The sequence below is a fragment of the Schistocerca americana genome, chromosome X (assembly GCF_021461395.2).
Source record: "Schistocerca americana isolate TAMUIC-IGC-003095 chromosome X, iqSchAmer2.1, whole genome shotgun sequence".
Classification (NCBI taxonomy): Eukaryota; Metazoa; Arthropoda; class Insecta; order Orthoptera; family Acrididae; genus Schistocerca; species Schistocerca americana.
The window spans coordinates 909,119,625-909,131,714 of NC_060130.1; the positions used below are offsets into that span (position 1 = coordinate 909,119,625).

At 38.8% G+C, this 12,090-nt stretch overlaps 1 protein-coding gene across 2 annotated transcripts in view; it reads left to right on the forward strand.

The window, feature by feature from the left end:
• The window catches only part of LOC124555191 (leucine-rich repeat protein 1-like), a 113,597-nt gene that overhangs the window by 86,569 nt on the left and 14,938 nt on the right, over positions 1 to 12,090 (forward strand). For both annotated transcript variants that reach the window (XM_047129035.1, XM_047129036.1), the window contains exons 4-5: positions 1,182 to 1,294; positions 5,488 to 5,715. In XM_047129035.1, the coding sequence (XP_046984991.1) occupies positions 1,182 to 1,294; positions 5,488 to 5,715 (341 nt within the window). The remainder of the gene's footprint in view (positions 1 to 1,181; positions 1,295 to 5,487; positions 5,716 to 12,090) is intronic.

A 12,090-nucleotide genomic window follows, 5' to 3' on the forward strand; every position in this document is an offset into this window, starting at 1 on the left:
ACTGCCAAGGCCAGACTGTGAGCAACAGGTGACCTAGATGCAAGACCTGTCCCATACATCCTCCCACCACCACCACCACCACCACCACCTACTCCAGTCCAGTCACAAGCATCACCTAACCATCAAAAGCAGGGCTACCTGTGAAACCAGTCATGTGATCTACAAGTGAAGCTGCAACCACTGTGCTGCATTCTACGTAGGCATGACAATCAACAAACTGTCTGTCTACCTGGATAGCCACCAACAAACTGTGGCCAAGAAACAACTGGACCATCCAGTTGCTGAGCACATTGCCCAACGCAACATTCTTTGTTTCAATGACTGCTTCATCTAGATCCTTCTTATCAACACCAGCTTTTCTGAATTGCGCTGGTGGGAACTCTTCCTGTAATATATCTTACATTGATGTAACACTCCTCACCTCAACCTTCATTAGTCACTGTGTTTCACTCACCTATCCCCTTCCCTGTTCCCACTCCAGCGCTACACAACCTTCTATTCCACCAACGCACCCCCCCCCCCCTTTCCCTCCCTGTCCAACCTCCTGACTGCACCTAGCTATCCTACCCTCACCCCACATTGTTCCTATATGTTGTCAAAGACAGAACTTTACCATCCTCCACCTTTGCCCTTCTATCCTTCCCTGTCCCAACCTCCACCTTACCTCCACCACCCAGACTACTTCCTACTACTTCCATCATGCGCTGTTGCTCGCAGAGGCAGTGGTCATGTGTGTGAGTTTTGTTTGTGTCAGTGCTTGGCTAGCTGTCTTTTTGTTGTACCTGTGTCTCACATACTTAGTTAGATACGTGTTGCTAAAGGCTCATGAAGTGTATGATGATAAAACTCACTTTTCTGTGTGTACTCTGAAGTCTTGACGTAAATACCATTCTCTAGGCAGACAGTATCAGTGTATGGAGGGAGGGAGGGAGGAGGGGGGTGGGGAAGAGAGAGAGAGAGAGAGAGAGAGAGAGAGAGAGAGAGAGAGAGAGAGAGAGAGAATATTTATCTGGCATTGTAAGGGGCAGATAATCTTCTTTTATTCATTTTGATTGTCTTAGTAACATATAATACCAAAAATTTACAATTATTGTAACATATGTACACAGTATGTTTGCAATATTTTGATCTATTTTAAGAGTTTTTTTGGACATATTTACTTTTATGTGTTTATTTTGCAGATTGCAGTATTACCTAATGAAATTCATCGCCTTCAGGCACTTGTTACTCTCAGACTGGACCATAATGAACTCAATACAATTCCACATACCATATCGAATTTGAAGAATTTGAGGTATGTTGTTTTGCTGCCATTGTATTGTATTGAAAACAACTGAATATTACCATTTTGTAAAGAATATAGAGCGGAGAGGAGATATGACCATAAATAAACCAAAGTTCTAATTACTTGTCTGTATCATTCTCCTGTATACAATTCATTATCTTTCTGCTGATCATAGCATTTGTGATGTTTATCGAGTATTAATGTTATTGGGGCGACAAGGAGTGCAAGGGCTGCTTCTTCCCCCACCCCAACTTTTAATGGAAAAAAAGAAAAGCTTACTTACCTGTATTATTTTTCAATAAATCACAATGGCATTAGAGGTATTTGTTGTAATAGTGTGCTATCTTTCCTATCAGCCCTCCAAAAGCCCACTGTCTGTCAAGCCATGTCTTCATAAGACCCTGCAGTTCCTTGTTTGAAATGAAAAATTGGCTGCTGAATCACTTCTTTATCTGCAAAAAAAAAGGTAGAAATCACTTGATGCCAAACCTGAACTGTAGCGAGGGTGAATGATCCACTATCAGTTGACTCACTGGAGAAGTTGTATTGATGGAGCAACCTGCATCAGGCATTATACTAATCAAGGATGGATGGGCGACGTTGCAACCAAGGAAAACCGCTCTGCACTGGAATGTCATGGCTTGACTTTTTAACAGAATGGCTCGGAAAGCTGCTACACTGCTACATCATTGTGAAAACTGCCGAGATAACTATTGGGGCTGTGTTGAAAAATAGTCAAGACATATAAACAGGGCGAGTATTTGTGTCTCACCGAGTCAGCAAAATATCTCAAAAACTGCACATTGGATCAAAAAAATGGAAAAATACGTGTTCAGTAGTCTAAAGTTCGAATATCCCATTTTTATTCTTGAGGGGAAAAAAAACTTGTTCACAAAGCACCCACTATACAGCTGACGTTGGGCTATCGATTATTCATATGATTTTAAGCACATTCTAAGTTGATTTATGAATTAATCATAAGCTGAGTTTTGTATGCGTGCATAGTGTATGTGCTGTCTCTGCCAGGGGAATCCTCGTAGCGTCTTGAAATAAACTTTCCTACAGACAAAAGGGGATGGGGCTATACGAGCTGAGCTGAAAAAGCCGAATGGATAAATGCCACCAATTCTTCTCCCTTCTCAGCATGCTTCAGGGTTTAGAAGCAGTCTATACTGATGGCTCGATGGTTGCTGGTCACACTGGCTTTGCTTACATTTGTGCAAGGTGCAATGAACTCTGCTCCTTTCCGAACAGTGTGGACACTCGATAGTCTTTGTCTTGACCCCGGGTCACATTGGAATTCCGGGAAATGAACTCGCTGATGGCTGGCCAAATTTGCTACCGGCTATCTGTCTCTTGAGATCAGTATTCTGGAGTCAGACCTCTGATCAACATATGCTGTCAAGTTCTAAGGATTTGGAATGTGGAATGGGGTACTCTGTCATTGTCGAATGATCTAAGGGCGATAAAGGACACAACAAGTTTGTGGAGATTTCCAAGCAGGCCTCTCACAAGAACTCCATCATCCTTTGCTGGCTATGCATTGGATGACTCATGATCATCTCCTCCATCGCAAGGATACACCCCTTTGTCGCTGTGGTACCTGTGTGATGGTGGTTCACATTTTGATGGACTGTCCTAATCCTAACCTAGCCGCCCTGCAGTGGACCCTTAATCTTCCTGACCCACTACCTGTGGTGTTAGTAGACGATGCCTCAGCAGCTGACTTGGTTTTACGGTTTATCCATGAAGGGGGTTCTTACCATTCTCTCTATGCCCCAGCCTTGTTGTCCCATAGAGGGGTTGGCAGGGTGCCCTGTTGCCTCCTTTGCCCCAAATGGGTGGTGGCTGTCTGGGCTTGATGGTCTGCCGCAGCCCTGTCCATGTTGCTAGTCTTTTCTGGGTATTGTTGAGTGTGGTGCATATGGTAAATCACAGAGGTATGTCCCTTATCACACTTTCTGCCTTTGGAGGCCTCTGGCTGCTCGCTGCATGGGGCACCTCTCCCTGTTCCTTCCATTCTCCCCATTTCTTCTTCCTTGTTCATCTTTCTAGGCTTTGTTGAACTTTGGTAGACCTTGGGGTTTTCTTTTCTTGGGTTTCATGCACTAGGCCCTTCTTTGGTGTGTAGTCATGTTTACTTGCCTGTTCCTAGTAGGAGAGACTGATAACCTTGTAGTTTGGTCCCTTCCATTGAAAACTTTGTTAATGAAACTGCTTGATGTCCCTATAACAAAGCAAAGAGGCTCTATAATGAATCTCACATTCGTACCAGAAGTATAATAGAAAGACGTTTCGGTGTTTGGAAGTGAAGATTTTCAGTGTTGTCACTAGACGTGAGAGTTATCGTAAACTACATCCAACCATGACTATTATTGTTGCTTGTGCTGTATTACACAATATAGCTCAGAAATAAGGAGAAGATGAGCCTCCTCTAATGCCAGATACCACCTTAGAAACTTACAAAGTTTATGCTTCAGCCGCTGTAGAGGACATTCAGCAGGCTATGGCAAGAACTGCCGGATTGAAGACGATTTCGCACAACTGTGAAATCGTATCGTGCTACAACCGAACAAATTGTTTGGCATCTGTACTTACAAATTTTATAGAAAAAAATTAAATACAATAATATGCTGTTACAGTATAAAAGATATTATTTGTTTACAAATCTTTGTTCTCTTTTTTTCTTTCGTATTCAGTAGTTCCATTTTCCGTTCATGTTCTAACTACTCCCACTCGTGGCTTTCTCTTTCCCACTCGTGACTTTCCCTTTCCCATTCCCATTGATCTCTCCCTTTAGTGTGCTTTTCCTTCTTCTGTATAAAACACGTTTCTGCTGTGCAGTGTGCCTTTATTAGCATTCTCAATATTCCTTTTTTTTCTTTCTTTTTCTTTTTTTAAGGCCTATCTTCAACCGTTAGGTCAGGACTAGTAACAGAGTTGAGGTGTGCAGGAGAGCAGAATGACAATATGTGTTCTGGTTTTTGTAGATCCACTGCTTGTTTCTTTCACAGTATCTAAAATTAAAATACAGAATTAGCTAACAGTTCACTAGAATATGTAAAAGACAGTGGTGTAAGGTTGTAGTTCTTTAAAGTGACAGATGATGACAAAAACATAAAACACTGACCAAATTGAATTAAATCACAACAAAAAAAAGTATCTACTGCATCTCCATCGTATGGATTATCCAGTCCAACAGCACTAGTACCCCTTAAGCCCAGTAGCATTTCTGTATTTTTGTCATGTTTGGTGGTTGGTATAGTATCCCCTACGGTTTATAAAATTTCTTTCTTTTCATTTGCTATTTCTTTTTTAACCTTCTTCTTCATTTTATCATTCTTATCCCTTATATTTTTACAGGTCTTTTGGTATCACTCATAGCTGCAAACAACTCACCGACTTCATCCCACGTTTTGCTTTTCTGCTCTCATGTTACAGCATTGGTTTTCTTATTTCAGTGATGTGATGTTTCTCCTATATAATTTTAAGTAGAATTTCTTCTTCCTTAGCCTCTATTTACTGTTCGCCATTGTATCAAACAGTGTATAAGACGAATTTCTTTCACAAAACTTTCAAAACCATGAAAACAACTGATAGATGATACTATGTATACCATAAATGTTTACCAACTGCTAGAAATGTTGTATAGATTTATTAGCTGGCAGTAAAACTTAACGAATAGAACGTAAGAAAAGTGAAATTATTGTAAGTTTACTCTGACTGTAAAGTTTACTCGAGGCTACTTATTACTCTTACGTTGTTGGACATTGTAAGAACAGGCCTTAGCTGTTCTATAAGTAAAACAACCTTGTTCTGTGATCAGTGGGGAAAAATATAGACAGTGTGAAAATACCATGCTTTATTTTTTGTGTTTCGCATACTTAACTGTGATTATACAAATCCTGTGATATTGTATATCAGATGATCGGTCTTCATAATCTTGTACTAACAATGTTTACTTACAGTTTGACAACACAGCACTATTTAAGCACACTAAACTCACTGTCTAATTCTTGAGACTCATTGAACAACTATATTTTTAAAAGTATTTTAGTTTTATTCTCAAGCATTTTTAAATCAGAAGCTGTGTGTTTTGTGTTGTAAAAGTTACAGGGTGTCTGGATCCATAAGAATTGCCATGAGAATTGAATTACAAAGCTGAAATTAATGATTCATTATTTTTTTATATAATTTTCCAGGTGCCTCTCTCTCAGTGATAACATCATCATATCATATCCATATTCAGTCCGTTTTTTGAGACATGTAGCATTTGATGTATCAAACAATAAACATGTTTTTCCGGGTCCCTTACCTCGTGACACGGATTGGAGCCGAGCAATTAGAAGTGAGAAGGAACTTACTCTGGCACGCTATACGGGAATGCACAGCCTTAAGGAACTAGCAAGCAGAGTTCTGTTCGATAAAAGGTAAGTCTCTCTCTCTCTCTCTCTCTCTCTCTCTCTCTCTCTCTCTCTCTCTCTCTCTCTCTCTGTGTGTGTGTCTGTCTCTCCCCTCCTTCCCTTTCCCCCCCCCCCCCCTCCCTTTCCATAACTGCAATTATTTTAAAAGTGAACTTTAATTCTCCAACCAACTTCAGTCAAAAATTTTTGTTTAAAGGCAGTAAATATTTACTTGTCGTTTAAGATTAGGGAGGAAACACTGTCTTCACTGGTATATGCTGTAAATGGATAGTCATCATACAGTTTAATGCAGTAATGTTAATGTGTCACTAGTCTAACACAATCACCATATTGGTAGCACTAATCCGATTAATCAGACACACAGAATGTGGATTATGATACCTTATTAGGGAATAGGGTAATATGCCAGATTAAAATGACCATCATCTTCATGAAGAGACAGATGAAAGGGCCAATTATTTAATGAAGGTACTTAAACAAACAGCAGAAGGCCAGCATATTCAAGATTGCTTTAAATGTTTGATTAGTTTAGGACAGGCCTGTTCAAGAGCTGGATGAGCAAGAGCACTCATGCCTTCTCTGCCTGAGCAGTGAGCACCCATGGTAAAATTCACTAGTCAGACACCATTACATAGTGCAGGGCAAGGGCAAACAAGTGCCATCGGGAACATGCCTTCAGAGGAATGACCATAGTTAATTTTGACATAGTCCTGATGTGAATGTATATACTAACTGCACAGTGCTAAAGTGGGAGAACAGCTCTGTTTGAATAGCTAAAAAGTAGTTTGATAGCTGGGTTAAGAACATTGAAGCATAGGTCAGACACACCAACACCATTTTACAGCACATCGCTACACGATGCCTTATATGTTTATGGTATGTGATTGTGTCGAGATGCTTAGTATGCTTCAAACAGGGTGTACACACCCTGGGACAACCGGGAAAAATTTTTTCATCTGGAAGAAATCCAGGAAAAATGCAGGAACTTTTTAGAATTCTGGAGATTTTTCATTGTTTTAGTTCTCAGTTAAAATTTTTAAATTTTGACAGCTAAGAACTGATACTGTAACAAAGAATTTTAATTTAGCCCACTACTGCAGAATAATAATGCAGCCGTAAAACATAAATGAGAGAATAACACCGAAATAAAGCTTCAGTTCCAAAGAAAATGCGCCCTTTACAATGACAAAACATAGTGTACACACAAGCATCTGTCGACAGCTAAATATGCCAAGGACTTTGCAACACTTTGTTACAACTAACTGCTTTTGATGTGTCTTTCTCGTGGGTGTGGGCAATATCACAACTGTTTACATTTCAAACAGGTGATGGGAAAATATTGCAAATGGTGGTAAATGGAAATGTCGTGTGGCTAGGGCCTCCCGTCAGGTAGACCGTTCGCCTGGTGCAGGTCTTTCGATTTGACGCCACTTCGGCGACCTGCGCGTCGATGGGGATGAAATGATGATGATTAGGACAACACAACACCCAGTCCCTGAGCGGAGAAAATCTCCGACCCAGCCGGGAATCGAACCCGGGCCCTTAGGATTGACAGTCTGTCACGCTGACCACTCAGCTACCGGGGCGGACTTCAAATGGTGGTTAAGTGCTACTTTCAAAGTACATTCCCTTTTACACAAGAGGATTTGTGTTTCGTGCGAGAATGTGCAGTGAATTTCTTAAATCATGGAGCGATACTCTTATTCAAAACTATACACTGAGGACCAGACACTTAGAAAAGCTTCAAAAGATCAGATATTTACGCCATTACTTAAAATTTTACTGGCATATTTGTGTTTGACATATCTGAAAAGGATAACATACACTAAAAAAGACCAAGTTTGAAGGTTAGTTTGTCATATTGCTTTTAAATCCTTCATAGATTACAAATTGTGCAGAAATGGAGGCAAAAAGTAGTAGAATTATCCTTAAAATAATAATAATAATAATAATAATAATAAAAGAACAAAGTGAGTTCTTGAGCAATTTCACATGTAATTGGCTTTTTTATGAAAAAATAAGTGCTTGACAGAGCATGTATTCAACCACGTAACCTACAAAATTTTCGATGTACAGCAGTGAAATTTATAATCATGCTTGTCAGAAATATTCAGCTGCTGCAGTTCAAGCTGTGATCTTGTGATCCTGCCTAACTAAACCCTCAGAAAAGAAATGCAAAAACTTTTTGACAAAAAATATTATATGTGAAAACTTAGCTTTTCTTGTTGCTGTATGTATGCACATTAATTTAAGCCATTAAAATTTCTTATTTGTGTGTTCATGCTACTTAACAATGATGTTGTTATTGGCTGGTGAGATCATGTGACGTGTGCTATAATTGGCTGACAAAAGTGTGTCACATTCTAGATTTCAGTGCTTTGGAAATTACCGTACTGTATTCGATGGAATTTGCGTTATACTTTGGTGATACGAAGATATGCACTGTAAATGTTGCTATGCATCAAAGATCTTTACAAAACGTGTTGTTTTTTGCTGGGTTTCATTTCCTAAATTGCTGGAAAGTTCTAAGCCGGTGTGTAAAACCCTTTATTATTCAAAGAATTGATGAGGGGAAGTATATTGTTACTTAACACAGAAACAATTGTACTTTCACCCGGGAAAAACTGTATTTTTAACTGGGAAATCTGGAAAAATCTGGTAACTTCTTTTTTTTTTTCTTGTCTGTATATACATCTCTTGTACGTATATACATCCTGTTCAAAGCTCTGTACACAACAAAAATATTCAGTTTATAAAGGCATTACAATACCACACACAGAAGGTGAAGAGCAAGAAACAGAGGTGCAAAAATTAAAGAAAGCTCTGTTATGAGATGTGACGGAAGTAAGTATCCATCATATACAAGCAGAGAATTAAATGACTGAATAATTTTACTCAATGGTTTCACTATGACAATACATTTTTGTTCTCAGAAGGAACACTCAAAAAATGCACCTGCAGTTTGGGCAAGTTACCATATAGCTTTTCAGATCCACAAAGCAATTGCAGTTCCGCTGAAGCAGAGTAGACATGTTTTGTGTCTGCAGCTGAGCATATAGCTCCTGGGAGACATGAAGAGTTTCAGGTGGTTAGTTTTTGTCATTGAATCATTCCACACAGAACTGAAGAAATAGCTAATAACATGTTGGAAAAGGTAATGGTTCTTAAAAAATATATCATTATCACATTTATTGGCATTGTCAACCAGGAGATACACGATCTGTTGTAAATTTTTTATTTATGTTGGGGTTTGAAAACCCATGAAATCAGGATCACACATGTAATCTCCTTTAATTGGATTAATTACTAGTTTTGGCTAACAATCTAGCAACTTTCAGATCTAAAATGTAGAACATATTTTTTCTCATTTTAGCAACACAAAACAGCTTACAGAACTGTGCATAACATTACCACAGGGTTCAGTAGTATACACACCAATTAATTACAAAATATATCCACAAAACATTCTTGATTAGTGTTGGTGCCATTACAGCTTCACACATTGTCAAAGTCTCTCTCAAAATGATTACAACCGCACAAGGTAAATTAAAAACAGCTTTTCATAATTCATGGCCAGTGTAATTGAAAGATGGTCATAATACTGAAAATGTACATTAATATAGAGAAGAGGCGATGAAAATAAATCAATATTTCTATAAAGAACTATCCACTAAAATGAATATGTGTAAAAGATATTGTCTTACCAAAGGCATTATTTAGTTACCAACTCAGTAGCTGACACAGTCAGTATTTACATCATTTTGTAAGAGATCATATATATGTTACTGTGACATGCTACATGTGAATAGTGTGACTTTGATGTAATACTTTACCATGGATTGCTGGCATTAGCCCCTGTTTCAAAATATTTTTACTTTTATTTTTAATACATGTCTCCACAAAGAGAGAAATTATAAGGGACATCGCTAATATGCAATACTGTGAGCCACAATTGAGGTGAACCTAATGATAGACAATTTGCTCTTGCCCAGTGTGCTGGCATTTGCTCAACAAGTCGTTAGAAATCCCCTGCAAAAATATTGACCCATTCTGCCCCTATAGCTGTCCATAATGGCGAAAGTGTTGCTGGTGCAGGATTTTGTGCACAAACTGACCTCTTTATTCTGACCCATAAATGTTCAATCAGATTCATTTCGGATGATCTGGGTAGCCAAATCATTCGTTTGAATTGTTGAGAATTTTCTTCAAACTACTCATGGGCAATAATGGCATGGTGACATGACACATTGTCATCCATAGAAATTCCATCGTTTGGGTACATGAAGCCCATGAATGGCTGCAGATGGTCTCCAAGTAGCTGAACATAACTGCTTACAGTCAATTATTGGTTCAGTTGAGGCAGAGGATGCAGTCAAGTCTATATAAACGCAGCAGACACCATTATGGAGCCATCGTCAGCTTGCACAGTGCATTGTTGACAATTCAGGTCTGTGGCTTCGTTGGGTCTGCATCACACTCAAACCTACCATCAGCTTCTACCAACTGAAATTTGGACTCATGTGACCAGGCCCCAGTTTTCCAGTGGTCTAGGGTCCAATCAGTATGGTCTTGAGCGCAGGAGAGGTGCTGCAGGCTATGTTGTATAGTTAGCAAAGGCACTTGCTTTGGTCGTCTGCTGCCATAGCTCATTAATGGTAAATTTTGTCCCTTTGTCCCAGCAGATAATTTCTCTGTCCACATTGATTTCTGTGGTTATTTCACAGTGTTGCCTGTCTGTCAGCACCGACAGCTCCACGCAAACGCCGCCGCTTTCTGTCATTAAGTGAAGGCCGTCAACCACTGCGCTGTCTGTGGTGAGAGGTAATGCCTGAAATTTTGTACTCTGGGCACACACTTGACATTGTGGACCTCGAAATATTGAATTCTCTAATGAGTTCCAAAATGGAATGTCCCATACGTCTAGCTCCAATTACCATTCCACCTTCAAAGTCTGTTAGCTCTCGTCATGCAGCCATAATCCCATCAGAAAACTTTTCACAGGAATCACTTGAATACAAATGACAGCACTGCCAATGCACTGCCCTTTATACCTTGGGTACACAATACTACTACTGCCATCTGTATATGTGCTTATTGATGTCCAATGACTTTTGTCACATCACTGTATGTATTTGTAACTAACTTTGTACCATACTGTATCATACAGCTGGTATTCCCACTCTTAAGAGAAAAACCTTACAAAATTGGGCTTTGTACAATTCCTCAAATGCGTCAGTGATATTTAGAAGTACTACTAGTAGTAGTAGTAGTAATAGTAGTACACATGTAGGTGGTAGCATTGCCCAAGGCCTACATTCAAATTGGTAGAAGGTGAAAGCTATTGCAATGTAATTATCTTCCTAAGACAAGGCATAAAATAATATTTATGTATCTGTGTATTGTACATGCTGTAAATATATGGGATTGAATATTTTTAATATTCAAGGGCTTGGCGTGATTATACTGATACTGTGGCTATTGGCAACCATTGAACCGTAATTCATTGTATAATTACATTGCTAGTAGGCTTATTTACTTCTCTGAACTTCCATAGGCATGTAAAGCTTATTAGTATGTAATATAGACTACTAACAACTATCACTCATCAATATTGAATCGGTTATCATTTATGGGCAAAGTAATAAAATTTCCCAGGATCTAGGTTATACCAAGATGTACTCTCTGAACTTCCATAGGTATAGGCAGCGTATAAATATGTAATACCTACTACCAGCAACCACCTCTTGTAAACATCACATCAATTATCATCCAAAGCCAAATTAGTAAAGTTGCCTGAAGTGTAGGTTGTAATAGTATGTAATATGAAAAACAGTACATTTCTCCAGGACAGGGTATAATATGATACATCTGTAATACGTACTAACAGCAACTAGTGCTCACAAAGATCGAATCAGTTATCATTCAAGGCCAAAACAGAAAAGTTACCCAAGGCCTAGGTTACAACAGGGCATTATATGAGTGTCAGTATGACTGAACCATTCTCCAGAATGACTTATAATATTGTAAATCTGTATTAAGGCAAGAGAGTAATCATCAAAATATTAACTTGAGTGGTGGTGTCCTATGTCTAGGCTGTAGCATGTGTGGGATACAAACCAATGTGATTATGTTTTTACTTGGTTTCAGATAAACTAATGTTCCTGTATGCCCACAGTTTACATAATATATATGTATTAGAAAAGGGACATAATAGAAGTTGAAGGCTACATGTGAAAGTCACTTGATGTCTTTGTTGTTGGTCTGTATTAATTAAAGCAACATAGTATTGATTTGTTGTTCTTTTTTTATTTGTGTTAATGAGTCTTCTCTGGTGTGTAAGATGTATAAATCCATGGTTGTATTATCAGCATCTAGCATTCA